The following is a 27963-nucleotide window of genomic DNA, read 5'->3' on the forward strand; positions in this document are numbered from 1 at the left end:
TACACGCAACGGACACATACACATAGTGGCCATTCACGTGAATGCACACTCCCAAACCCAAGTGCATACAACTCGCGCGCAAAGCATGCACGTAACCAGGCACGCACACAGCCCGATTTTGCACCAAGCCCACGGCGGCACGTGCATGCACGGACGCGCGTGCACGCTCCGATTGTGGCCCGGGAGCGCGCAGGCCGGGCGCTAGCGCGGGCCACAGCCGCAGCCGGGCCTGGGGGGAAAGAGGGCTGATGCGCAGGCGCACTCGGACGGGATCTGGCGAGAGCTCGGGGGATGGTGACGCATTAAGCAGGCGCCGCGCGGCGGGATGAAGGTGGCGGTGGCTGGCTGCTGCCATGGCGAGCTGGACAAGCTCTACGAGACGTTGGAGCTGCTGCAGCGGCGCCACAACGTGCGTCTCGACCTGCTGTTATGCTGCGGCGACTTCCAGGCCGTGCGCAACGAGGCGGACTTACGCTGCATGGCCGTGTCGGCCAAGTACCGCCACATGCAGACCTTCTACCGGTGAGCGTCGGGCCTGGCCGCTCGCTCTGGAGACCCCCGGCGCCCGCTTTGTGCGCCTCCGTTGCCGTGGGGAGCAGAGCGCTGCCAGATGCGGTACCGGAACTTCTCGTCCCCGTCCGCCGGCGCGTCAGATCCCTGCGCCGCCGGTGTGACAGCCGGGGGAGGCTGCGCCCTCTACCCAGACTCGCCGGGTAACTGGAGCTCGAATCGCCCTCGCGAACGCGAACGGCCGCTGCCGCCAAGCCCGGGCCTCCCCTTTCTCCTCAGGGTCTCTACCCACTCCTCGTCCCTGCGGGATTCTGCAGAGATTTGGAGAAGGCGGGGTCCCCCTGAATTGAAACGCAGCCCGAAACGGAGCACTGTCGTTTTTATACGCAAATAAATACCAGTAGCTTTGTTTTTAGTGTTTCTGGGGAAACCTTGTGGCCTGTTAAACAGAATAAATTGGGTCTGTCTTTGAACAAAATAGGTTGTGTGGCTGATACTAGCCTTGTCTGCTACTTTGGGACTGTAAAATCTATCTTTTCAAAAACTTAAGTATCCAACATTTTTGCATGTAGACTGGTATAGGCCCAATCTTTTCTGCTGCTTACGCATATAAACATCTTGAAATATCACTTGTGTATTGTTAAGATGTTGTTTTTCTGTTTCTGGAATAGGTATTATTCAGGAGAGAAGAAGGCTCCAGTTCTCACGATCTTTATCGGGGGTAATCATGAAGCCTCAAATCACTTGCAGGAACTGCCATATGGAGGATGGGTGGCACCAAACATATATTACCTTGGTATGGAATGTCAGTTAATTCTTTGATTTTTATAGATTTAATTGTAAATATGGGCTTGAATTTCCAGGGGTTAAATATTGAGGTGATTTCTATAAACTCTTAGATTTCTGACTAGGTTGAGATGCATATTACTGTTTTGGATTTTGTTTTTGGAGTACTGGCTATATAGTATTGGGAAAACCTCAGGAGGATTCAGTTTTGCTTCAGATGCTCAGTTGAAGATTAGCAGAATATAGTAAGATGTCTTTGGCTGGGTGATCTCATTAGCCTGAGTCTTCATTTTTAGTGACTTCAGTACTTCTGGGTTCTGTTTTTGGTTTCTTTCTGTATTCTCCAAGGGCCAGTGTTTTTTTAAATTATGCTGAGGATTTGCCAGTTTTTCTCTTTACCCTCCATCTCGCCCTTTCTATCCAATCTTTGATTTCAAATTGGCTCTGAAATTTCCTGTTGGGTGACCTGCAAATGGATGGATTGCATCAAAAAAGATGATAAGCAGGTGAACTTCAGTGCTGCCTTGTACAGACGAAGATGGCGATGCTTGCATGATGATCTAACAAATTGATGGGATAAGGGGTAGATGCCAGCCATCATATCAAACTCTCTCTGCAACTGAATTTAATCTTTCTTCTTAATCTCTTTACTCATGTTACATTCTCTTATCTCTGCTTATCTTTCCTATTTTCCAGGACCACAACCTGAGTATTATCTCTGACCTTTTTTCTTATTTTGTTTCTTGTTGGTGGTTTCTCTCTAATATTGCCCAAACTAGCTTCCTTATTATACCTACTACTCCTAACACCTTTCCCTGTACCTTGGTAACTTTTTACAATTAATGTAACCCATGGCTGTCCTGTTTTTGTTCCAGTCCACTTTCACTGCTAATGACCTTTCTCTCCTGCTCCTATCACTAAATTGGCCGTACTGTTTTCTGGATTAAGTTTAGGTTCTTTGCTTTTATCTACAAGACCTTATTTTGCATTAAAAAAGAGAGACTGCTAAGGGAGATGATTTGATAAAGGTCTATAAAATCATGAATGGTGTGGCAAAAGTATATAAGGAAGTATTATTTACACCTTTGCATAACAGAAGAATCAGTGGTCACCCAATGAAATTAATGGGAAGCAGACTTAAAACAAACATAAGGAAGTACTTTTTCACACAATGCAGAGTCAGCCTTGTGACTGGGTGGAACCTGGGACAGCCCTCACTGGAAATGCTAAGGTCAGGGCAGGCTGCAAAAGGGAGAGCAGATAGTCTTGGGAGTATCAGGTAACACTGAAATTAAACTCTCCAACCAGTCACAAACTGCTGCTGATCCCCTACACTAGTTACCAAGGATCAAAAAAGAAATCACACAGCCCCCTTTATTGCATTCCAGTCCTCGGGTTCCCAGTCAGCACATAGGTCCAGTACAGTGAGAAGTTATTTAAAAAACTCTGCTCGGTATACTAAATATTCTTCTGACTCCAAAGGGTCAGCCACGTCACCAGATCAGTTTAGGTTTGGATCTTACCCAAAATACCACTCTGCTAGCCAATCCTTTAGTGTCTAAAGGTTTATTATAAAGAAAAAGAGACCAAGAAGAGAGATGTTAAATGGTAAAGCAGTCACACACGCATACATACAAAGACTTGAAAGTCTATCAGGTTCCTAGCAGTATTGGTGAGTTTGCTGGCTTGAAAGTTCCTCTGGAATTCTTCCACAGCTTGGATGGGTCATTCAGTCCTTTGTTCAGAGCTTCAGTTTGTAGCAAAGTTCTTCCAAAGGTAAGAAACAGGATTGAAGATAAAATGGAGAAGATGCAGCCGCCTTTTATAGTCTTTTGCCATGCGGCTTGTGCTTCCTCTATTTCAAACACAAACTGCCCAGCATATGGCTTGGAAACCTTTTCTGTCCCTAAGCATGCCCCTGCTGCCTTGATGAGTCATAAGGTGTATCCCTTGCCTTCTCTCAGTGGGTCAGTTGTATAGCTGATGGTCCTTAATGGGCCATCAAGCAGGCTAGGCAGTGCTGATGCCAAACTGTCTGGGGGTGTCACGCAGAAGTATAGCACAAGTTTTCTAAGACACACACACATACATATCTATAACCCCTAATACAAAGGTGATATTTGGCAAATTATAACATTTTTGCAGATATCTTGCATGGCATATCTGGCACAACTCATTTCAATTTTGCAATATTAATATTCATAATATCTTCGTGTCCCCCAGATTCCATACAGAGTCACACCCCCCCACGCAAAATTGATGCAGAAAGGGGTGTCCCTAGACACTGCTGAATGCATCATAAGAGTTTTTCATTCTTGGTTATGTATCACTACAACTTCTAACCCAATGTCAGAAGTAACACTGTATAACAGAAATAGTTTATCAAAATTAGGTTTGATTAGATCAGGCTTTTTTTCTATAAAGCTTCTTTCATTCGCTGAAAGACTTTCTCATCTGATAATATTCTAATACTGCTTTCAAGGGTGTAATTACCTTGCTGTCATGGCTAAATGCCAATGTGGTGGTGTGCCTCAGTTTCCCTTTCTATACAGCAAACTAGATTTGTAAAGGTTTCTCTGCTGTGCCAAGTTTCACAATTGCTTGCAGGTATCAGTTGTAATTAAACAAAGACTGTGAATGGCTAGCCAACTACAAAAGCAGGTTCTCCTCCCTTGGTGTTCACACCTCAACTGCTAGAAGAGGGCCTCATCCTCCCTGATTGAACTAACGTAGTTATCCCTAGCCTGATTCTTGCTTGCATATTTATACCTGCCTCTGGAAATTTCCTCAACATGCATCCGACGAAGTGAGTATTCGCCCACGAAAGCTTATGCTCCAATATGTCTATTAGTCTATAAGGTGCCACAGGACTCTTTGCTATTTTCTCTGTACAGTGATTCACCCTGAATTAACTCAATCAAATCACTTCTACACCCATCAGTTGCAGCAAATGGCTTGCAAAAACTACCATGAAGATTTTTCTCTTCAGGAATCTTTTTTTTTCTTTCCTTTTTCCCCCTTCTGCTCCACAAAGCATTGCTCTGTGGAGCCACAACAAACTCCCTCTGAGTTTCACTTATTCCAGAGGTGATTCTGGGTGTATTAAGAGGACTTTCACATAACCTCCTCTTAGGCAAGCTGCTAAACTCCATGGTTAAAGGGTTAGAGGCATTCTCTTTCTCTCTGTAGCTTTCCTCACTGACAAAATGCAGGTTGCCACACACAAGCTTAGGAACACTTCCTTCTTGGGTTTCGGTCAAGTCCCGAATTACTCTGGGATAAATGAAATATCCTCAACCATCATATGCTGACGGGCTCCTTCTGTCTGCTCCACAATTCTCCTTCATTAGGCACGCCGCTATTTGCAACAGACAAACAGTTGGAAACAGTTTTTTTCCTTCAACAGATAAACTTTTGCTTTCTACAAAGAGTGATTCATCATACTGAGCTACTCTAAGCAAATCACTTTTACTTTGTTCAGTCTCACTTTTACAAACTTCAGTTGCCAGCAGTCCATCACCCGCCAGAAATCTACCCTTTCCTCCCTCAGTTAGGGCTTCAAACTGACATCATAGAATCATAGAATATCAGGGTTGGAAGGGACCCCAGAAGGTCATCTAGTCCAACCCCCTGCTCAAAGCAGGACCAAGTCCCAGTTAAATCATCCCAGCCAGGGCTTTGTCAAGCCTGACCTTAAAAACCTCTAAGGAAGGAGATTCTACCACCTCCCTAGGTAACGCATTCCAGTGTTTCACCACCCTCTTAGTGAAAAAGTTTTTCCTAATATCCAATCTAAACCTCCCCCATTGCAACTTGAGACCATTACTCCTCGTTCTGTCATCTGCTACCATTGAGAACAGTCTAGAGCCATCCTCTTTGAAACCCCCTTTCAGGTAGTTGAAAGCAGCTATCAAATCCCCCCTCATTCTTCTCTTCTGCAGACTAAACAATCCCAGCTCCCTCAGCCTCTCCTCATAAGTCATGTGCTCTAGACCCCTAATCATTTTTGTTGCCCTTCGCTGTACTCTTTCCAATTTATCCACATCCTTCTTGTAGTGTGGGGCCCAAAACTGGACACAGTACTCCAGATGAGGCCTCACCAGTGTCGAATAGAGGGGAACGATCACGTCCCTCGATCTGCTCGCTATGCCCCTACTTATACATCCCAAAATGCCATTGGCCTTCTTGGCAACAAGGGCACACTGCTGACTCATATCCAGCTTCTCGTCCACTGTCACCCCTAGGTCCTTTTCCGCAGAACTGCTGCCGAGCCATTCGGTCCCTAGTCTGTAGCGGTGCATTGGATTCTTCCATCCTAAGTGCAGGACCCTGCACTTATCCTTATTGAACCTCATTAGATTTCTTTTGGCCCAATCTTCCAATTTGTCTAGGTCCTTCTGTATCCTATCCCTCCCCTCCAGCGTATCTACCACTCCTCCCAGTTTAGTATCATCCGCAAATTTGCTGAGAGTGCAATCCACACCATCCTCCAGATCATTTATGAAGATATTGAACAAAACGGGCCCCAGGACCGACCCCTGGGGCACTCCACTTGACACCGGCTGCCAACTAGACATGGAGCCATTGATCACTACCCGTTGAGCCCGACAATCTAGCCAGCTTTCTACCCACCTTATAGTGCATTCATCCAGCCCATACTTCCTTAACTTGCTGACAAGAATGCTGTGGGAGACCGTGTCAAAGCTTTGCTAAAGTCAAGAAACAATACATCCACTGCTTTCCCTTCATCCACAGAATCAGTAATCTCATCATAAAAGGCGATTAGATTAGTCAGGCATGACCTTCCCTTGGTGAATCCATGCTGACTGTTCCTGATCACTTTCCTCTCCTCTAAGTGCTTCAGGATTGATTCTTTGAGGACCTGCTCCATGATTTTTCCAGGGACTGAGGTGAGGCTGACCGGCCTGTAGTTCCCAGGATCCTCCTTCTTCCCTTTTTTAAAGATGGGCACTACATTAGCCTTTTTCCAGTCATCCGGGACTTCCCCCGTTCGCCACGAGTTTTCAAAGATAATGGCCAAGGGCTCTGCAATCACAGCCGCCAATTCCCTCAGCACTCTCGGATGCAATTCGTCCGGCCCCATGGACTTGTGCACGTCCAGCTTTTCTAAATAGTCCCTAACCACCTCTATCTCTACAGAGGGCTGGCCATCTCTTCCCCATTTTGTGATGCCCAGCACAGCAGTCTGGGAGCTGACCTTGTTAGTGAAAACAGAGGCAAAAAAAGCATTGAGTACATTAGCTTTTTCCACATCCTCTGTCACTAGCTTGCCTCCCTCATTCAGTAAGGGGCCCACACTTTCCTTGGCTTTCTTCTTGTTGCCAACATACCTGAAGAAACCCTTCTTGTTACTCTTGACATCTCTTGCTAGCTGCAGCTCCAGGTGCGATTTGGCCCTCCTGATATCTTTCCTACATGCCCGAGCAATATTTTTATACTCTTCCCTGGTCATATGTCCAACCTTCCACTTCTTGTAAGCTTCTTTTTTATGTTTAAGATCCGCTAAGATTTCACCATTAAGCCAAGCTGGTCGCCTGCCATATTTACTATTCTTTCGACTCATCGGGATGGTTTGTCCCTGTAACCTCAACAGGGATTCCTTGAAATACAGCCAGCTCTCCTGGACTCCCTTCCCTTTCATGTTAGTCCCCCAGGGGATCCTGGCCATCTGTTCCCTGAGGGAGTCAAAGTCTGCTTTCCTGAAGTCCAGGGTCCGTATCCTGCTGCTTACCTTTCTTCCCTGCGTCAGGATCCTGAACTCAACCAACTCATGGTCACTGCCTCCCAGATTCCCATCCACTTTTGCTTCCCCCACAAATTCTACCCGGTTTGTGAGCAGCAGGTCAAGAAAAGCGCTCCCCCTAGTTGGCTCCCCTAGCACTTGCACCAGGAAATTGTCCCCTACGCTTTCCAAAACTTCCTGGATTGTCTATGCACCGCTGTATTGCTCTCCCAGCAGATATCAGGAAAATTAAAGTCACCCATGAGAATCAGGGCATGCGATCTAGTAGCTTCCGTGAGTTGCCGGAAGAAAGCCTCATCCACCTCATCCCCCTGGTCCGGTGGTCTATAGCAGACTCCCACCATGACATCACTCTTGTTGCACACACTTCTAAACTTAATCCAGAGACACTCAGGTTTTTCCACAGTTTCGTACCGGAGCTCTGAGCAGTCATACTGCTCCCTTACATACAGTGCTACTCCCCCACCTTTTCTGCCCTGCCTGTCCTTCCTGAACAGTTTATAACCATCCATGACTGTACTCCAGTCATGTGAGTTATCCCACCAAGTCTCTGTTATTCCAATCACGTCATAATTCCTTGACATCACCAGGACCTCCAGTTCTCCCTGCTTGTTTCCAAGGCTTTGTGCATTTGTATATAAGCACTTGAGATAACATCAACTCTAATTCTCTCTAAAGAAATATATTTTTCTGAGCTTTTTCTGTGTTTCATTTAATTCTAGATTCACTTCTGAGATATTAAGACATTCAGAAATTTCTTCACCATATAAACTGCTTTTCTGACTAGACAAACAGCTATCTTCCACAATCCCAAGGGTAGAGAGGCTCTCTTCCTTGTTGTAGCATACCTGGTTAAACACATGCAACTGCTTCGAGTCAACTTCCCCCCCCCCCCCCTTTTACAAATCTCCCTGTTACAGACAACATACAGAGGATTCACATTCATACTGTATCTGGGACTATGTTAATCAGGGTAATGTCATAACCCAGCTACCACATCATTATTAAACATACCACCATTCTTATAAACTGAACAGACTCCTCTTTACAGCAATGATGGAGATAGAGCTGAGCTTCCAGGATAACATAGTACCTGCTGTTCTTCATTATTTTGATTTGGAGTTTATCTGGCAACATTGGTATCAGCTTGCAGCAGATCCATTCGCCTCCTGTGAGATTTTTCTCTCTCTCTCCAGCTTGCTTGGTTCTTTCCTCAGCGCACCTGGCTCTCTCCTCAGCTTCTTTTTCCAGCTGGGCCAAGGCTTGCTTCTCTTGCATTTGAAGTTCTGCCATTTCTCTCTCATGCCGAAGACGGTGGCTCTCTCTCAGGGCTTGCAGTTTTGACTATGAATCGCTCATTGTGACTAACTTTAACCTTTGGCACTCTCAATTTTAAATTTCAAACTTGGAATAGTTGGGGTTCTGATCCAAAACTCAAATGATCTGGTTCTGTGTTCATAGAATCATAGAATATCAGGGTTAGAAGGGACCTCAGGCGGTCATCTAGTCCAAATCCCTGCTCAAAGCAGGACCAATCCCCAATTTTTGCCCCTGATCCCAAAATGGCCTCCTCAAGGATTGAACTCACAAGCCTGGGTTTAGCAGGCCAATGCGCAAACCACTGAGCAATACCTCCCCCATTGTTTAACTACAACAATGTGATCTGTGGTGCCCGGGGCAACCCTCACTAGAAATGCTAAGGTCAGGGCAGGCTGCAAAAGGGAGAGCAGATATCCACCAGTCTGGGAGTAACACTGAAGTTAAAACAACGAGGAGTACTTGTGGCACCTTAGACACAAACAAATTTATTTCGGCATAAGCTTTCGTGGACTAAAACCCACTTCATCAGATGTATGGAGTGGAAAATACTGTTGGCAGGTATATATACAAAGCACATGAAAAGATGGGAGTTGTCTTACCAAGGGGGGGGGGGGGGTCAGTGCTAACGAGACAATTCAATTAAAGTGGAAGTGGGCTATTCTCAACAGTAGAATACCAAGGGAGGAAAAAAATCACTTTTTTAGTGGTAATGAGGCCAATGTAATCAGGGTGGCCCATTTCAAACAGTTGACAAGAAGGTGTGCATAACAGTAGGGGGAAATTAATATCGGGAAATTAGTTTTTTGTAGTGACCCATCCACTCCCAGTCTTTATTCAGGCCTAATTTGATGGTGTCCAGTTTGCAAATTAATTCCAGTTTGGCATTTTCTTGTTGGAGTCTTTGAATTTTTTTTGTTGAAGAATTGCCATTTTTAAGTCTGTTGTTGACAGTCCAGAGAGATCAAAGTGTTCTCCGATTTGTTTTTGCATGTTATAGTTCTTGATGTCTGATTTGTGTCCATTTATTTTTAAACTGTACTTCTGATTTCCCCACACTGGTTATCAAGAAACAAAAAAGAAATCACACTGCCCCCTTTATTGCATTTCTGTTTTCTGGCTCCCAGTCAGCACTTAGATCCAGTACTGTGAGAAGTTTTTTTTAAAAAAAACAACCAAAAAAAACTGCTCACATGTACAAAATGTTCTTCTGACCCCCAAAGGGTCAGCCACATTACCAGATCAGTATAGGTTTAGATCTTACCCAAAATACTATGCTGCCAGCCAATTCTTTAGTGCCTAAAACTAAAGGTTTATAATAAAGGGGGGAGGGAAAAACACTTGTTGCCAGGGGATGTTGTGAAGCCAAAACTATAATGGGGTTGAAAAGAGAATTAGATAAGACCATGGAGGATAGGTCCACCAATGGCTATTAGCCAAGATGGTCATGGAAAGCAACCCCACTGTTGAAAGACAGGATGCTGGGCTTGATGGTTTAAGTATGGCCATTCTCATAATTCTCCCCCTCCTAAATCTCATCTCACTTCTGAAATATTTCCCTTTACTTCTCCCTTCTTTTCATCTTTCTTTCCTGCTTTGTGACTGAAAGTCTCCATGTTTGCTTCTGCCAAATACTTCTTATCCTTTGACTATCTCTTTAAAATTCACATCTTCAATCAATCCTTGTTTTTCACCTTCAATTATCCCCAGATGACTGACTTGCCTTGTGCTTTTATTCTTGTCAGTCTTAAATTGTAAGACTTAGTTTTATTTTATTTGTAAAGAATCATGAAAATGTGTGGTGCTGCAATGTGAATGACTTCATTTGTTTTGGGCAGGTTAGAAATACCAAAATTGCTTTCTACAATAATTTTTGTCTTGGATTGGAAGCAATGCAGAGGCAAGTGAACATTTTCTAAAATGCAAGTCATTTGAACCATAGTTCTGGATGAGTTATTTTATCTGAATCAATTATTTTGTACCTAATGCACATTATGTTAAAGTTGAACAGACTAGATTACAATTCCTGAAAGTTCCTTCTTTTCCTGATATGCAGAGAATTTTATTTTAATCTCTTGTCATTCTAGGTTATGCAGGAGTAGTAAAATATCGTGGTGTAAGAATTGGTGGAATTTCTGGCATTTTCAAATCTCATGATTACAAAAAAGGTAATATTTTGTGTAACTTTGACTTTTTATTAACATATACATTCAGAAACATCTTGCAATTAAGATTCCATACTCTTTTTATTAGATGTTTTATTTATAGTGTGTGTGTGTGTGTGTGTGTGTGTGTGTTGGAGAATTTACAGGTTCTCCAAAGTTGCCTGTGAACAGATTTCCCCTGTTGAGTCCATGTGTCTGTGCACAGACATGGCACCAACTCTTCAAGCTGAAAACAGCCATTGACACCAGAAAAAGAGCTCCCCGTGGATGTACAAGTCTTTGTAGCAATCATCCTAACGCTTCTTTGGCAGCATTCTTTAGTTAATAGTGTCAGTCAGTTTCTTTTACCTATAAAACTGATATGTAAGTTGGCATTTATATAGAAATATCAAGGGACTGACTCAACTTGAATTTCAGAGCTGCAAAGTCTCAAGGCTTTATTCCCCCACTTATGCTCTGAACACCACAAGCCAGGCTCACCCCTTGCAATTTGATTCCCCTTGCTCCCTCTAGGAACCCAGTCTCTTGTGTGACCTGTTTTTCTTGGTATGTTTCAGGTCATTTTGAGTGTCCTCCATACAATCAGCAGACCGTAAGAAGTGCGTACCATGTGAGGAATATTGAAGTCTTCAAACTCAAACAGGTGGGGAGTAAAGCTTTTTTTTGAAGAGGGTAGATAATTTTGCATGAGTTTAGACTAATCTAGAGATGAGCATGTTGATCTGAATTTACATTATCTGTTTCTATTGACAAAATCAAAGTTTGCTTCTGCTATTCACAATAGAAGGGTAATTCTGCAGGCCTTGTCACTAGTCTCTGCATTGTCGCAAGACTGCCTTCTTCAGTTGATAAAGAAACACATCACATAGGTGTCCCTCATAGCGTGATGCAAATCCTTAATTACATCCTCTGCGATATCAGCAAATATTCAAGGGGACTTATGTGCACAGGTTAAGTGTGCAGTGTGTTGTGTATTGGAAAAGTTGGAGGCTGTAGCTAAGGTTTTGTTTTAGCATCTGAGAGAGACAAGTGGGTTTCAGTTGGAAGCCGAGAAGTGCCATATCTGTAGTGGTGCAGAGCCTAGCACTGTTAGCAGAGATGTACTGTGTTGGGATTGAGGTATAATTAAAAGGTGTGGCATAGGCTGGCCCTTTGTGTGGGAGGAGGGGACTGCTACTTAATCAGACTTAATTCCTTTCTAACTAAACTTTTAATGGAATTTCCTGAGTATTTAATTCAGTAAGTTTGTTTTGGGGAGAAGGCCTGGAAGGGGGAGCAGGGATACCTGCCTCAGCTTCCCTGTGGTGTGTGAGGATATGGCAGGAGCAAAGATGTCTGTGGGTGGGTGGAAGGAGGGTTTTTATGGGTCACTTTAGTTCCCCTCACTCCAGCACAATGGTACCTGTATTCTTGGGGAGGGCGACCTCTCAAGTACCATATCTGCTCTTCCAGGCTGCCATGGCTCATCAAATGGGAGGAGCCTCTGTTAAAGCTACAGAGCTTCAGTAGAGGCTGGTGAGCTCTCAGGACTGGAGCTTGTAGCTCCTCTCCCCTGCAAACCCTTGAAGTTTCTTCCTGACTAAGACAAGGTTTCAGTTTCAGAGTATAGGGAGCAGTCAACTTCCCGGAAGGAAATGCAGAGTTAAGGTGACACTTCCCATGTAATCTTAACTCTGCTTCCTTTGATCCCTACCCTAAGGAGTCACTGAATGAGATCGCAGTACTGTTCCTCCCTTAGCCTTTTTATGAAGTGGGATCTCTGCAAACCAGCAGCGAATACTCCCAGAACAGTCGCGCTCCATGGAGCACAATGAGTTTGTTGGAATAGAAATGAATGGAAATGTTGCACTGGATTGTGCTGGGTACAGAGAATGGCATTCTTGGTTAGGGGAGGTAAGGTATTGTCGTTCTCAATTCCTACTGCCATCCCTTCAGAGACGGTTAAGGTGGTGTGGGAAGGGTCACTATAACTTCGTATTTCATGATTTTCCAGCAGTGGGAGAGGTCCCTGTCACTCCCCAAAAGACCCATCTCTGACTCCTGGAAGATAAAAGGAATACTTTTCCTTTGTTCCCATTCAGAGATTGCTGGTGGCTCTGATGGGGGAGGATGGTCCCGCCTAATCTAGGAATCTGGTAGCACCTTAAAGATGAACAGATTTATTTGGGCATAAGTTTTGTGGGTAAAAAACCCCACTTCTTCAGATGCATGGAGGCATGCATCTGAAGAAGTGGGATTTTTTACCCACAAAACTTATGCCCAAATAAATCTGTTCGTCTTTAAGGTGCCACCGGACTCCTCCATTGTTTTTGTGGATACAGACTAACACGGCTTCCCCTCTGATACTTGGTCTCCTAACCTAATCCTCCTATAGCCACTCAGAGGCCTGGTCTACATTTAAAACTTGTATCAGCATGGCTATGTTGATCAGAGGTGTTTTTTAAAAAAAAAACAATGAAACAAAAACACAACTCTAGCTATATAGCTATGCTGACAAAAGCTCCAGTGTAGACATTTATGCAGACAGAAGAGGGCTTCTGTCGGCATAGTTAATGTCCTAGGAGGTCATGTTACTATACTGACAGAACTCCTCCTTTCAGCACTAGGGGACTATACCAATGTAGTTGTGCCAACACAGGGTCTGTAGTGTAGATGTAGCCAGAGTGAATGAGTGGCTGCTTCTGCTGCAGCTCAGAACTTTCCCAAGTTGCAGAAGAATGAAACTGACCTATTTCAGTTTCACTATTGCACTATGAAAATCTCTGAGTATGGTGCTAGAAAAATCACAATCTTGGAGATGGAAAAATTATGATGTTGTTTTAAAAGAGCTATTAAAGTGCCTGTAGGCAGGGGATAGCTAAAATACTTCAAGAAAATAGCATAAATGGGGATTGAGAGTAACACAGGGAATCTCACCCATGCTTAAGTAGCTTGCCAGCTCGGAGAAGATAATGTCTGCCAATAGAATACAACTAACTTATGGTTGTAATAACTATAATTCAAGCACAGTGATACTTTCTTCCAATGTTTTCTATTGTGTGAATTTGCTTTGTAAATAGCACTTATTATATGGCTATAATTTTAGAAATTCTTATGTCCATATAACTGCTTGACAATTGCCTCTGAGGGGAGATATCAAAATGATACTGTGCACTAAATGCTGGCTTACCTATCCCAAAGAAAGCAAGAAAGTGGCACACAAACCATAGAGTTTAGAGAATGCAAGATCAAACTCAGTGGCACTCTGGAAGATTGCATCCAGTGGTATATCCTCAGTGTTTAGAAAGTAAGATTGTCAGTCAAAATCTGCTCTGGTCAGACGAAAAGAATTAAGTATGCTCCCCCTTAATTAGTATTCATTTAAGTGCTGTTCTTTTCCTATGTTTACTTTTTTGCTTTATAGCTAAAGCATCCTATGGATATATTTATGTCACATGATTGGCCAAGAAGTATATATCACTATGGAAACAAGAAACAGCTTCTTAAAATGAAATCTTTCTTCCGCCAAGAAGTGGAAAACAATACATTGGGAAGCCCTGCTGCTTCAGAGCTTCTGCAGCACTTTCAACCCACGTATTGGTTCTCAGCACATCTTCATGTAAAATTTGCAGCTTTAATGCAACACCAGGTAACAAATAAACAGCATGTCGTGTCTATCTCAGGTTTCTAATGCCAGTAGCCAGATCCACACACGCATTTTGCTCTTGTAAAAACTTACTTGATTTTCCTTTTATAAATATATTTTCATATAGTTTATGGAAAGTACTCCTACCTACATTAAGTAACTATTAATTCACCCTAATAATCAAAGGCATAACATAAGCTAAAGAGTCTTAACTCATGAAAAGCAAAGGAGTACTTGTGGCACCTTAGAAACTAACAAATTTATTAGAGCGTAAGCTTTTGTGAGCTACAGCTCACTTCATCGCCGAAAGCTTATGCTCTAATAAATTTTAGTCTCTAAGGTGCCACAAGTACTCCTTTTCTTTTTGCGAATACAGACTAACACGGCTGCTACTCTGAAACCTGTTAACTCATGAAGACAGTGAATGTTATAACTTATTCTCTTTATAAGATAAGATACTTTTTGAAGCTATTTGTAGAACTATTACTTTGTTTTGTAGTTTTAAGCCAATCTTTTTCAAATTACTCTGGCCTGATGGTTACTAAACAAGTTAAGTAGCTGATGTTGCTGAAATAGAAAATTTATATTTCATGTTAAAAATAGCTGGATTTTTCACTTTGTGAAGGAGGAGAGCAGAGAGCAATTCAGGGAAGATACCTGGTTATTTGAGATGGGTATCCTTTTGGGTGCCTGAGATATGGCAAAGGTCAGAGCAGACGGAAGTTCATGAGTAGCCCAGACAAAGCCAGAAAATCGGCAAGGTTTAAACCTGTTGGTTTATTTGCTAGTTTCTTGTCAATCAGAGTAATGCAAACTAGGAAAGTAAATGGCTACATTCTCTTTGTGCTCCTTAACAGTTGGTAAACTCCAAACAGTATAAAAATCACAAATAGTTGACAACTCTTGTGTCTCTAGAGCTTCCTGTCTTGGCAAATCTTTCTCTCCCTTATGAGAATAGCCCCTTCTGAGGTTCTGAATCTGTGGCCTAGTCTACACTAGCAATATAAGTCAATCTAAGTTACATAACTAAGTTGACATAGTTGACAGGAGATGCTTTCCTGTTGACATAGCTTCTGTCTCTCATTAAAGTGGATTAAGTTGACAGGAGACCGCTCTCCTGTCGACTTATTGCGTCTTTACTAGACCTGTTAAATCAATGACTGCTGCTGCAATGGTTGCAGCGGGCAATTTAGTCCGTAGTGTAGACAAGGCCTGTGTGCTTGATTACACCAGACTGCTTCGGCTGAACGAGACCTGTGCGTGTCGTATCTCTACCCCCTCCCTATGTTGTCGCTGTTATCTACTGCAGTTTCCTCTGACTTTAGCTCAAGCTCTCTCTCTTTGTACGGCAATCCTTCCTTTTTATCTCTAGGAACTTTAAAATATTCTGTTTAATAGAAACTGTTAAAACTTTAAATTCTGCCCTGGAGTCTCCATGCATAATTTGGTTATTAGGTCATATTTCAGGGAATCTTTAGCATTGCCAGTAATAGTTTCATTCCTGTTTCCTAGACAAATATTGAAGGACAGCTGCCAAAAGCAACAAAATTTTTGGCTCTGGATAAATGTCTGCCACACAGAGACTTCCTGCAGGTAAGACCACTGTAAGTGGTCATCTACTACCATTTAGTACTTTATATATCTGGGCTAGGGAGTGCACAGTTCAGCAGGAAGCTGAAGAAAGATTTTTTTTCCATCCCCAGAGAATTAAATCTCACAGTTGCTGCTTATGTATGGGATGAGGACTTAATGGGGTAATGGAAAATTAAGAGGATCCTTTCTTGGGCTGCACAGAGGTATAGGGGGTCATAAGAATCCCTCCATATGCCTCAATACAAACTGCCAGGACTTCATAGCAGGATACAGGAATGAGGGGCACTTTGTATTTGCTTATTACTACTATAGAACATGAGGGTGGGGAATATGTGGAGCTTTTGCTCTGCCCCCTCAACGTGCTGACCAGTGGAGTGTGTGTAGTGGTAACTTGCTGCTGGTATAGATCAGAATTAAATTACTTCTCTCCCCCCACCCCTCTTCTCGAAGCATGTGGGGGTTGTGGAGGGAATTGTGATGTATTAAGTCACAATACCTCTTTCCTGGGAAGGTGCAACAATGCACCACACCTCACTATGGGCTGTGTCCTGGTGCCACTGTCTAGCCACGTGTATTCTTCTGTCTTTGGAGGCAGTAACTAAGTAACTGAAGGCCCCTGTGAAATGCCTGAAATGTAAGCCTAAGGAAAATAACAAAAAAAAGACAAGATCCCCCTCCTTCCCCCCTCCCCCAATTTGAGGAAAGTGAACTTCCTGAGTCTGTCCTGGTGAGGAAGACCCCCTAGACAGGCTTTTTTTTCCCCTTCCTTATTTCATGATACTGTGATCAAGAGATTGTGGGGTGGAAAAATAGCTGGTGATCCAATGCACAACCCCTTAAGAACAATTATTTGGTATGAAACTCCAGAGAAATCCTAAAAGACAATCCAATCCAGACAGCTTATTGAATTCAATATCTCACAGTACCCAAAAGAGGACTTTTTTCATAATATGTACAGTGGACTTTTTAGAATTTATATTGCTCTAGGGCCTAAAATGCCCTACCTGGCATTGGGACTTCATTGCTCTGGGCACTGTATACGTGGAAAAGAAAATGGTCCCTGCCCCAAAATACAAGACAAACCAATACAGACAATCAACAAAATTAAGCGTGTCAGAAGTATAGTACAATTTCTTCCCAGTTTCTCTTTCACATAAGAACCCCCTCTTCACTGCCAGTCAAACTTACTCAGTCCCTGCTCAGCCAGAGTATTCTCCTCCATCTCATGCTGCCCCATTGGGAAACTTAGCCCCATTCTGGGAAAGACACACAAACAAAAAACCGACTCAAGCTGCCAAATGTCTGAAAGTGGTGGATCTCAGCCACTTCCTGAACTTACAGTGGGGGCTGAATCCCATGCTTGTTTCTAGCAGCAGTGGAAAGTAGCTTTTCTGACCCAGGCCTGCTGCACCCACAGCCCTGAATCTGCCACTGGTTCGTGGACATGTCCCCTTCCTTCAGTGGGGTGAGATGCTTTAATCAAGAGGATACAGTTATTCCATCTTTAGCAGAAGCTTCAGCAGTTGCTATGCAAACGCTGTTACATCAACCTGTTTTACTGGTTGCAGGAACTGGGCTAATGATTGAGATATGTCAGGGACAGGAGAATTAAGTTGGTACTGAAGGAAGTGTTCCCTGGCAGATGCATCACCAGACACTCTGCATTAGAAGTAATAGATTAATTCTTTTCACCAGACTGACCACTTAAAAACTTGGCTTCGTACAAACAGGGCCAAGTGGGTTTTCAGCTGTCTGCAAGAGTGCCTTTTTGTAGTTTGGAGTTTTGGACTTGACTAAAACCAGAGACATAGTCTGGTTCAGAAATAGGAGGTAGAACACCTGGGGTTCCTGGCTGTTAGTCCACTAGATCATTCCATCTCTCCAGCTAGTGAGCTTTACCTTTTGTGGCAAGAGGCCACACAGACTGCTCCGTTCAATAATGACTCAAATCAGGCCACGTACTAGGAGGAAACTTATGGTGGCCTTATTTCCATCAATGTCAATTAGGGTGGCACTGCTTTACAACCAAAAATCAAGACCATTGCTCAAGGTCACTCCTATAGGTAACTGTAAGGAACGCTATTAATGACTAGTATAGAGAAAAATCAGTGACTAATACAACACTAGTGATCAATTCTGCGTTTTCAAGGCTATCTTCAAAAGACCCAGGATCTCTTTCAGAATCTTATAAAACAGGGGATGTTCCTTACCCTAAGATCCTCTTCTTGGGCTGAAAGAGAAAAGCAGCTCTGATCATACTTTGCCAAACATTATAGGTTGGATGGTTCTATAAATGCAGTTCTTGGGAGATGCAGCAGCTGTTCCTTCCCTGCTGCCTTCCTTTTTCTGAGGGAAGGGTTAAACAAACCAGTTTGGGATTGGTGGAAATGAATGGACCAAAAAGTAACTTCTGCTTGTTAGTCTGTATCTCGGATGCACCCACCTGGGCAGATTCTTGAATATATTGCCCACAAACTATGTTTTCAACTTTTAACTTTAAAAATAAAGTCAAGTACTCAAAAGCTAGGAAATGCTAGAATTCATGTAGCCTGTGCAGCCTTAATTCAGCCTCCTTGTGCACATGCGTTATGATAGTCTCTAATTACATGATCACATACTACTTTTATCACAGAACCCCTGCCTTATTCAGTGGGCAGGTATCCTGAACTTTTAATTAAGAACTAATTGCCTGAAGATAATGCTTAAATATAGAATGATGTCTTTCTGTCAGGTTCAATGAAATGCCTCATTTGTCAATATTGTTTTTCTAAGGTAATAGATGTAGACCATGACCCCAACGCATCTGATTCTCTGGAATATGACATTGAATGGCTTGCTGTTCTCAAGGCTACTAATAATCTTATTAATGTGACTTCAAACGCATGGAACATGCCTGAAAACAATGGCCTCCATGCAAAGTAAGTAAAACTAGTATTGGGTTTAAGCTTTCTTTGTGTTGAAAATATGCATATACTTTTCAAAAGAGATTTGGGATATTAGAGATAGGATGGGTGAGGTAATATCTTTTAATTGGGGGGGGCCTGGGTCAGGGTGTACAGCTGCAGTGCATACCCATAGTGTAGCATTCTCATCCTGCAGCCAGGCCCCCATCTCTTGTACCATCTGGCCATCTATGGCATGTTATGCCAGATGGGCCCACAGAGCCACAATTTCATCATGGAGCTGGGTGGATTGCGTGTGCAGAGCTTGGCTCTCTGTTGCGAGCTGTGATGCTTGGGCTCAAAGCATGGGGTGGTTTTCCTGGGAGTAGTCAACCCATTCAGCCATCTCAAATACCCTCTAGGGCATGCTGGGCAGGGACTGGCCCGCTGCCTTCATGTTCCCCTAGGATAGGCCTTCGCCATGGGGGAGGGTGGTCCAGACAGACTGTCAAGATCCCAACAAGGGCAGTGGGACCATAGGTCAGAGAAGAGGCAAACCTGAGTTGGGGATCATGGAGGAGTTGATAGTCAGGTTCCAGGCCAGGGTCAATACCAAGGGTCAGAGTCAGGTTTCAGGTTCTGAGTCAGGAGGCAAAGTCCAAATCAAGCCAAAGATGAAGCCTGGATTTCAGGAGCAGAAATGGTCATGGCAGCTACAAGAGATCTATGCTGTTGTACCTGGATAACTGGTTGTGTCCGAGGAGGTCTGTGTGTGCTTGTAGAGGCATAGGTTGGTGATTAAATAGGAGACCTTGATCCTAAAGAGCAAATGTACTTGGAAAGTGGAGTTGATTACATCATATATTCAGTAATCCTGGAAGATGTCTAAGTCTCACTGAGAGCAAAATCTTTTCTTGACATTTTCTCAGCCGGATTTATTCTGGACTTGCCAGCATGGGAAGCTTTGACAATGGGTGCTGGCATATATGTAAATGAAGAATTATGTATCTGGCACATTTCAGGTTTATGCTACCTCCCCACTGAGCCAATTTTAGAGGAGCCTACAAATGAAAAATAGCCGTACCTTGTATGCAAACAAAGCCAGCTTACTTGTACTCGAGCTTTCAGAAAAAATCTGGTGTTGGACAAAGACCAAGCATGGATAATTTCAGCCCCAAAAGGTAGAAGTTGGATCAGTTGTAAGCAACTGAAAAGAGACCTTAAGGTTGCAGAAGCAAATCCATTCTAAATGTCATGTCATTATGTGTTCAATTTTGTCTACAACATTTTGATATGAATACAAATTTAATAAGATACATTAAATTGCTTTATAAAGTTACAAAATGTGTATTGCCTAATGAATATAGTTTGTGCAGACATAAACTTCAAGGACGAAACCATGTTTGCAACCCGTGGAAGACCCTTTTAAATTACTATAAAAGAGAAGATGGCTAATGCACTCTGGGTCAAGTTCATCCCAATAATCACGTGCCCAGCACAAAGTTATTCCATCTAAACCCTACTTAAGTTTTAAATGATGCATGCCTTGTGCTGGTGTCAGAGTAGCAGCCATGTTAATCTGTATTCGCAAAAAGAAAAGGAGTACTTGTGGCATCGTAGAGACTAACAAATTTATTTGAGCATAAGCTTTCGTGAGCTACAACTCACTTCATCGGATGCATTCGGTGGAAAATACAGTGGGGAGATTTACACACGCACACACAGAGAGAGAGAACATGAAACAATGGGTTTTATCATACACACTGTAAGGAGAGTGATCACTTAAGATGAGCTATTACCAGCAGGAGGGGGGGGGGGGGAGGAGGAAAACCTTTTATGGTGATAATCAAGGTGGGCCATATCATATTGTGCTGACTTTATTCCCAAGAGTAAGTTTCATCCAGAGCTTTAGCCCCTTGTTCCTATATGTTACAGTAGATGAGTAAATCAGAATCATACCCATCTGAACTGCTCAACTGTAGGAAATATTTCATATTCCCTCTGGGGAAGGTGTTGCTGAAGTGTTTTTTCTGCTTGTCATTTGTTTTGCTGTTCTGATGGAACTCCTTTCAGGAAGATTTGAGTGATTGAGGAACTTCTGCAATCAGGCAACTTTGTACGGTAGAACCTCACTATAACATGCTTCACAATAGCAAACCTTGGGCTATAGCAGTGTTTCTCAAACTGGGGTCCATGAGGGAACTCCAGGGGGTCCGTGGGTCCTGCTGATCAACTCCTTCCCCTCCCTCCCAGTGCCTTTTGCATGCTATTCCCTGGTGTGCAGGAGGTGCTGGGAGGGAGGGGAAGGAGCAGGGACAGGGCACTCTTGGGGGAGGGAGTGGAAAGAGGTGGGGCCTGGGGCTGAGTGGGGGGGCTTGGGGTCTGGCAAAATTTTAAATCAAAATGGGGGTTCTTGGATTACTAAAGTTTTTGAGAACCGCTGGGCTATAGTGAACATGGTCCCTGAATCCTTCCCCTGGCCCCAGGGCCACAAAGGAGGAGGGCTGAATGTGTTCCCCCGACCCCGGGGTTGGAGGAGCTATTCCCCTCTCCTGATATAAAGAAGCCCTGACTACACCTAACGAATGGCTTGGATCCCCACGTGTTCATTATAGCGAGGGTGTACTGTATATGCAAGTATGGTCTCATTTCATGAAAATGGATGACATCTTTTATATATTTAGTCCTCTTTCTCCCCTCTTTCAGACACCTCTTTAAAACCGACCTCTTCAACCACTTCTTACTGGACATCTTAGTCGTCCTTTCTTGATCTGTTTAAATATCTTTGAATGTGTCTTGTTTTAGATGTGTTTAATCAGTTTGCAAAGCACCATGTAAATATGATATGGAGAAATTTTTCTTACTTGTAATTGCTTCCTCTTTCTTCACCAGTGCAGATGTTTAGGTTATAATTCCCCACAAGGAGCAGATTGAGCCAGAACGTTAAGGCTTTGGATTTCATATCACAGAAGGCACTAGGTGTTTCTTAGTTTTCAGTTGAATACAGTTAAAGCAGTACCAAGCAAAGATCGTCAACAGACAGTATTCAACAGCTGTTACCTGATACATTTAGCAGTAGCAATTTGAACATACTGCAAAAAGCTTCAACTGATTTGCTGGTGCAACGTGCATCCAAATCTTCAGGGAGCCTTAAAATGAAAAATGTTAAATTAAAACTTTCTTTACTAAATCCAGATGTTGAGACCACCCAAAGCAGTTTATTTAGTATAGGAGGGATCATCGCTTGACTACTACCTCCACCACCCTTCTCTAGAGCCTACAAACCCTGAACCTGTTCTATAATCTTTGGTAAAAGTGCAAGCAGAAGACAGCCTTGCAAATATCCATTAAAAAGGATTCACTACCCTGCCTGCCACACACACGTGTCCCTCCTTCCCCTACTGTAGAGTGAAAGTAAATGTTAACTTTCCTGCTGCAATAGTAAGTCTCTGATCAGTGTCCTAATCCAGCTACAGACTGTAGCTCTGGAGGGTACTTGATCTTTAAACCTTCCTAAACAATAGATTTTTATTGTACTGTGGACATCCAGGTGATGTAGCCTTCCCTCTTTAGGAATTTTGGGGTCAAATGAGGCAAGGGTGATTTTCCTGGTGGAAGATGGATTTGTTGGGCCTATATTCTGGCAGAGATCCAAGCTTGACCTTTACCTTGCAATGTTATACATTAGCTTGCAACTTTCCTACTCTTACACAGCATGCTATTATTAGAAACTGGACTCAAAAATAGAAGTTGCAGGATCACAAATTGAGTAAGTCAGTAATGCGATGCAGGTGCAAAAAAGGCAAAGATCACTCTGGGATATAGTAACAGGAGTTTCATATGTAAGACATGGGAAATAATTGTTCTGCTCTCCTCCGCACTGCTGAGCCCTCAGCTGGAGTACTGTCTCCAGCTTTGGGCACTACACTTTAGGAAAAATGTGGACAAATTGGAGAGAGTCCAGAGGAGAGAAAAAAAATGATAAAAGTTTTAGAAAACATGATCTAAGAAAAGGGGTGTGGTTTTTTTGTTTTTAAATCGGGATATGTTTCGTCTGGAAAGAACACTACTGATAGGGGAACCTGGTAAGTCATCAAATGTGTTAAGTGCTGCTATAAAGAGCATGATGAGTTGTTCTCCATGTTTGCTGAAGGTAGAAGAAGTAATTGGCTAATCCTGGATCAAGAGAGATTTAGGTTAAGTATTGGGGAAAAACTTTATAAAGATAGTTAAGCTCTGAAATAGGGAGGTTGTGGAATCCCCATTCTTGGAGGTTTTTATGAACAGGTGGGATAAACACCTGTCAGGGAGGGTCCAGATCAAATATACCCTATCTCAGTATGGGTGGCTGAACTAGATGATCTCTCAAGGTCCCTTCTGTGACGGGATCCCCAGGGTGCAGCCCAGGACTGTGGGACCGCTGTGCCCCCTTAACTCTCTCCAGCCTGGACTGTCTCTCACAATGCCTCGCTAGTGACAAGCGGCAAGCCTCTCCAGGCGCTATCATCACTTGGCACTACATCATGTGGAGCCCCACACCCAGCTAAATTGCATGAATGCTCCCAGAGACACTTATGAATCACACAGAGAAAGGCACTAGTCAAATCCTCCCAGCCTTGTACCTCGGGAATATACTGTCTTGCACTGCTCAAGATGAACAGTGCAAATTTATTAATTGGTTTACCACTTCATCGATGGAAAGTTGATATACACCAGCCTTTGTAAACCTGAGCAAACACCCTTACCAAATGCTTCTGGCAAACTCACTGGTAAAGATAAACAGTTAAACAAATTTATTGACTACAAAAGATAGATTTTAAGTGATAGGCAAAAAGTCAGTTAGTTACCAAAATAAAATATAAGCACGCAGTCTAAACTCTCAACCCTATTAGACTGGGCAACATCTAGATTAAGCAGTTTTTCTCACCCCATTGGATATTGCAGTCCTTAATATACAGGTTTGTCCCTAATACCTGGGCCAGTCCCCTCTGTTGGCATCTTTGGTCTTCTGTGTGTCTTTGTTGTTTATAGTAGAGGTGGGGGAAAGGCCCAGCATGTGGCCACTGTGTTCTGTTTTATACCCTCAGTTCACGTGCTTGGAGAACAAAAGTCCAGGCATGTGTGGTGGACATTGCTGAATCTCCAGGCAAGGTTGAGCAATTCCTCTGGCATGGCCTTGTGCAAGTGAGTCATTGAATTGTAACTCCTCTGCTGGACAATGGCTGGTGATGTCTGTTTAGTACCCACCCACTGGGCATTGGTTACCTCCCTTGTCATTGTCTCTGGGAAGCTAGTATCTGGGTGCTTCCCAAACCCACAGCATATTTTAGTGACAACCATACAACATATTCTCATAACTTCATATGCATTAATGATGTACACATTTAGATAGAAAAACAACTTTCAGCAGATCATAAGCTTTCCTGCGATACCTCACATGGCCTTCTTTATAATGCAAGATCACAACTGTATATAAATGAGGGATGGGGGGTTACAGGATGCTCCACCAAGGTATAGAATGTCGCACCTTCCAGCCCTACTTTTGTGATTCTGTGAGATCTTTCCTAGAAATTCTAATAGGTCACAAAACCATTCCCAGTACCATGGTCAAGTCCCATGTAAGAAGATGAGACTGAATCTCCTGATTGTCTACTGCTTTCAAGAACCAGGCTGCCTATTAGGATTGTACCTAATGAGCTGCTAAACACTACAGTATTGCTGCCTGAACTCCCATGAGACTGGTATTCAGGCCCAAGATTTGATCAGCTTGCAAGAGCTCTAGGATGACTGCCGCTATAGTTTGATTAATCTGTTTTCATTTGCTAGAGTGAGGGGTTAAGAACCATATTCTTAATGAGTGTGCCCTGTTTTGTCATAAAACCGTTCACTGATGTGCCCACATTTCACTGGCATTGCATGTGTGCATACATACGTTGAGTGGAAACTTCCATTCCTCAAACATATCATCAGTATTTGTGTTCATTTTGCATATGCCTGCATAAAAGAGCTGAGCTTTTGGTTTAAAGAATAAAGCCTCCTTTCAGAATAACTGAAGAACAGGAGTCCTGTTTAAAACATCTATTTGGATTAGTTTACCATAAATTAATCGATCCACAGTAGTAATTATATTTTAGTCAGCCATAATATTTGGAGGGGCATTCTGCCTTTTCCAATATAAAGCAATTGTGCCTCATTGTTAACAGGTTAGAAATAATTATCTTCCTATAATGGCATCTCATATCAACTGGGGCTTGCAGTTAAAAAGGCAGCAGGGTTTCAGGGAAGCTGAATCTCTAGTCCTTATGTGGCTATTTCTAGCCTAAAATGTAGATAATAGTTCAGTCAAATGTAAAAATTCCAATATTCACATCAGTTTGAATGACTGTTCCAAATATTTTAGGTAATCTTAAATTCTTATGCACATCAAGGAAGACTTTGCCTCTGTATATGGTATTTGTAAAATCAGTACTGGACTTCATAATCTTAAAAGGATGATGAAGAATTAGAGAGGGGGCAGAGAAGAGACACAAAAATACTTTGAGGGATGGAGAAAATGCCTTACAGTGATACTCAAAGAGCTCAATCTCTTCAGTTTATCAAAAAGAAGATATAATGTCTATAAAGAGAACCTCTTCAAATAGGAACAGGAAGAGAGATGTCTTGGCTAATTGAGCTCAACAGAATCTGACATTGTTTTTTATTCCTGTAGGTGGGATTACAGTGCAACAGAAGGAGCCCTCAAAGAGATACTGGAAGAGCTGAGCCATAACCTCAAAATTCCTTGCAACTTCAGTGTGACAGCTGCTTGTTATGACCCCAACAAACCGCAGAAAAATATGGAACCAGTTCATATAATCAATCCACAGACCACTGAGTTTTGTGCCCAGTTTGGTCTCACCGATATTAATGACAGGATTCAGCAAGTGAAAGAAGAGCGCTCAGTTCGGGGAGAATATGAGGAGGAGGAGGAAATGGACAGTACTGAGTCAGCAGAGGAGCCCAGTGAATATTATACAGATAATTCTGGGCTGTCTTTGTCTATTAACCCAGATGAAATAATGCTAGATGAAGAGGGTGGCGATGAAGATCAAAGTACCTGTTCTGTGGATCCTTCACCTGATCATCCTCCTGACTTTTCAGCAAGTTTTTCTGACACCAGGATCATGCCAGATTCCATGATGGTATCCTCTGATGATGCTATGGACTCCACCAATGAAGACCTGGAGAAATCTGGTGTGGGCGAGCAGACTGAAGAGAAGAGCTTAAATGAAAGAGCTTTAAAGCGGATTGGTAAAAATGAGAATGGAAACAGTGCCATGAAGAAAATTAAAAGACGGAATCAGGCTATCTATGCCACAGAGGATGAAGATAAAGTATAATGAAAATGCATTAATGTCCCAGAGGTTTTATTAACTGCTGTAACTAGCTATCTCTTTTGGTGTGTTGAGACAATGATGAGAGCTTTTAAAATTCAGCATTTGAAGTGATCAGTACCACTTTATGCTACATACTACAGTATGCAACAAAACTTCTAATGGAGCAGAATACCTGTTTAGTAGTAGTCTTCTTGCTCAGTCCTTTTCAACTAAGTGTATTGTAGAAAGATTTCAAGTTTGTATATAATGAGTTGGTTCTGCTTCAGCTTTTGATTAATTAACTCATTTTAATTACATTCTGCTTTGGCTCCATACAATATCTGTAATTCTTAGTTAACCAAGGGAGAATTCTTTAAATTGTAGTTAGGTTTGGAGGGAGAGGATCTTTGCATTGCCTTTAATGCTTTCTTGCAGCTAAAGGTAAAACTTAGTACAGAATAGTTAATTCAGTAATTCTCTGCAGTGTGGTTAAAAGCAGTACTCCCAAGATAAAAAGAGCAGTAAGAGAAGATGATCATGACTTTTATTTCTCTGGAGTTAACTGTTTCTGCAGTGGAAAATCTTGGCAGTTGGTGTCTTTAAAAATATGAATATGTATTATATGTATTGTCTCATACTGGTTTTTAAATTTTATTTCTGATATATACAGAAAAGAAATCTCACATTGTAAACATAAATTATGACTGAGGTGGTTACACTAAACCGTTGAAGGCGAGTGCATTTGTTTTCACTATCAATTACCATGTGTTTCTCTCCCAAAAGTTCAGAACAGTATTTCAAAATTAAAATACTAGTGGAAACTAAAATTATCTAGCAATAACCTCATAGATGTTTGTATCTGAATTACTGACTCAATAACTCTGAATTTGAATCTCCTGACTTTATGGGTAAGTTGTTGTGTTTGGTGCTTTCAGGGGAGAGGGCTGAAAGTTTATACACTTACAATAGGTAGTGATGCATGTAGTAAATGTTACCTAACATGTTCCATTAAGATTCTGTTTGCAGTTGATTATAACTTTGTCAAACTCAACTATTTGGACTAAAATTTTCCATGCCAGCTCTCTGACTTGGAAACTTTAAGCAAAAAAACCATTTCCTAATCTCAGAATGAGATAGATGAAAGAACTAGCATGTTTCTTCTAGAGAAGAGAAGGCTGAGGGACACAGCCTCTTCAAATATGTAAGAGGTTGTTGAAGAGGATAGTGATCTTTTGTTCTCTCATGTCTACTCAGGGTGGGACAAGAAATAATTGGCTTAGTTTGCAACAAAGGAGTTTCAGGTTCGTTAGAACTTTTTTTTCCTAATATCTAAGGATAGTTAAGTACAGGAACAGGTTACTTAAGGGGGCTGTGGAATTGCTGTCACTGGAGGCTTTTAAGAACAGTTCAGACAAACACCTGTCAGGGATGACCTAGGTTTTATTTGGCCCTGCCTCAGTGCAAGGGGGATGGGCTAGATGATATCTCAATATCTCTTCTAGCCCTATATTTGTGGGTGGTTTTTTGCGTGTTAAATTTAATTGTTTTGTTGAAGCGCTCATGCCTCCATCATTTGGTGCTAAAATTTGAGGAGGTTACCTTACTGTTAGTGATATGCCTTTCACTGAAAATTTGTCAGAGTTATGAACCTCTGAAAACTGTTGCTTGCACATACTCAAACTTCTTAGTTTGGCAGCTAAGTTCTCCAAGGATTCAGTTTACAATGAGCTCCATCCCAGCGCAGCAGGGGTGGGAAGGACTTCCCCTGCCACTGCTTTCACTGCAGGGGTCACTCTGCTGCCAGGTAGTAGAACTGAGAGCAGGGAGAATGTCTCTCTTTTGTGTGCAGTGCTCTTCCTTCTAGGGCCCAGACTCTATTGGAGAAGTAGTCTGATTAGAATACAGACAGATGAGGAAGTGGGCCTGAGCAGAGTAGTAAGCAGGGAGACTGGGATGTGGAGCCAGG

At 42.6% G+C, this 27963-nt stretch overlaps 1 protein-coding gene and 1 long non-coding RNA gene across 2 annotated transcripts; one reads left to right on the plus strand and one right to left on the minus strand.

The window, feature by feature from the left end:
• On the plus strand, window positions 1-26824 carry DBR1 (debranching RNA lariats 1). Its single transcript, XM_038417313.2, has 8 exons — window positions 1-522; window positions 1182-1306; window positions 10465-10545; window positions 11100-11185; window positions 13946-14170; window positions 15680-15760; window positions 18533-18678; window positions 25352-26824. Exons 1-8 carry the CDS (start codon window positions 326-328, stop codon window positions 26019-26021), a joined length of 1611 nt encoding a protein of 536 aa, XP_038273241.1. The 5' UTR covers window positions 1-325; the 3' UTR covers window positions 26022-26824.
• Window positions 2881-27634, minus strand: LOC122455911. The gene is made up of 6 exons (XR_006274424.1): window positions 27623-27634; window positions 21907-21912; window positions 17157-17165; window positions 10944-10947; window positions 5498-5501; window positions 2881-3031 (listed from the first exon to the last, which is right to left on the minus strand). It is a non-coding gene; the product is annotated as an uncharacterized LOC122455911 (long non-coding RNA).
• Between the last annotated feature and the right edge of the window lie 329 nt (window positions 27635-27963).

This window comes from Dermochelys coriacea, chromosome 9 (genome assembly GCF_009764565.3).
Source record: "Dermochelys coriacea isolate rDerCor1 chromosome 9, rDerCor1.pri.v4, whole genome shotgun sequence".
Classification (NCBI taxonomy): Eukaryota; Metazoa; Chordata; order Testudines; family Dermochelyidae; genus Dermochelys; species Dermochelys coriacea.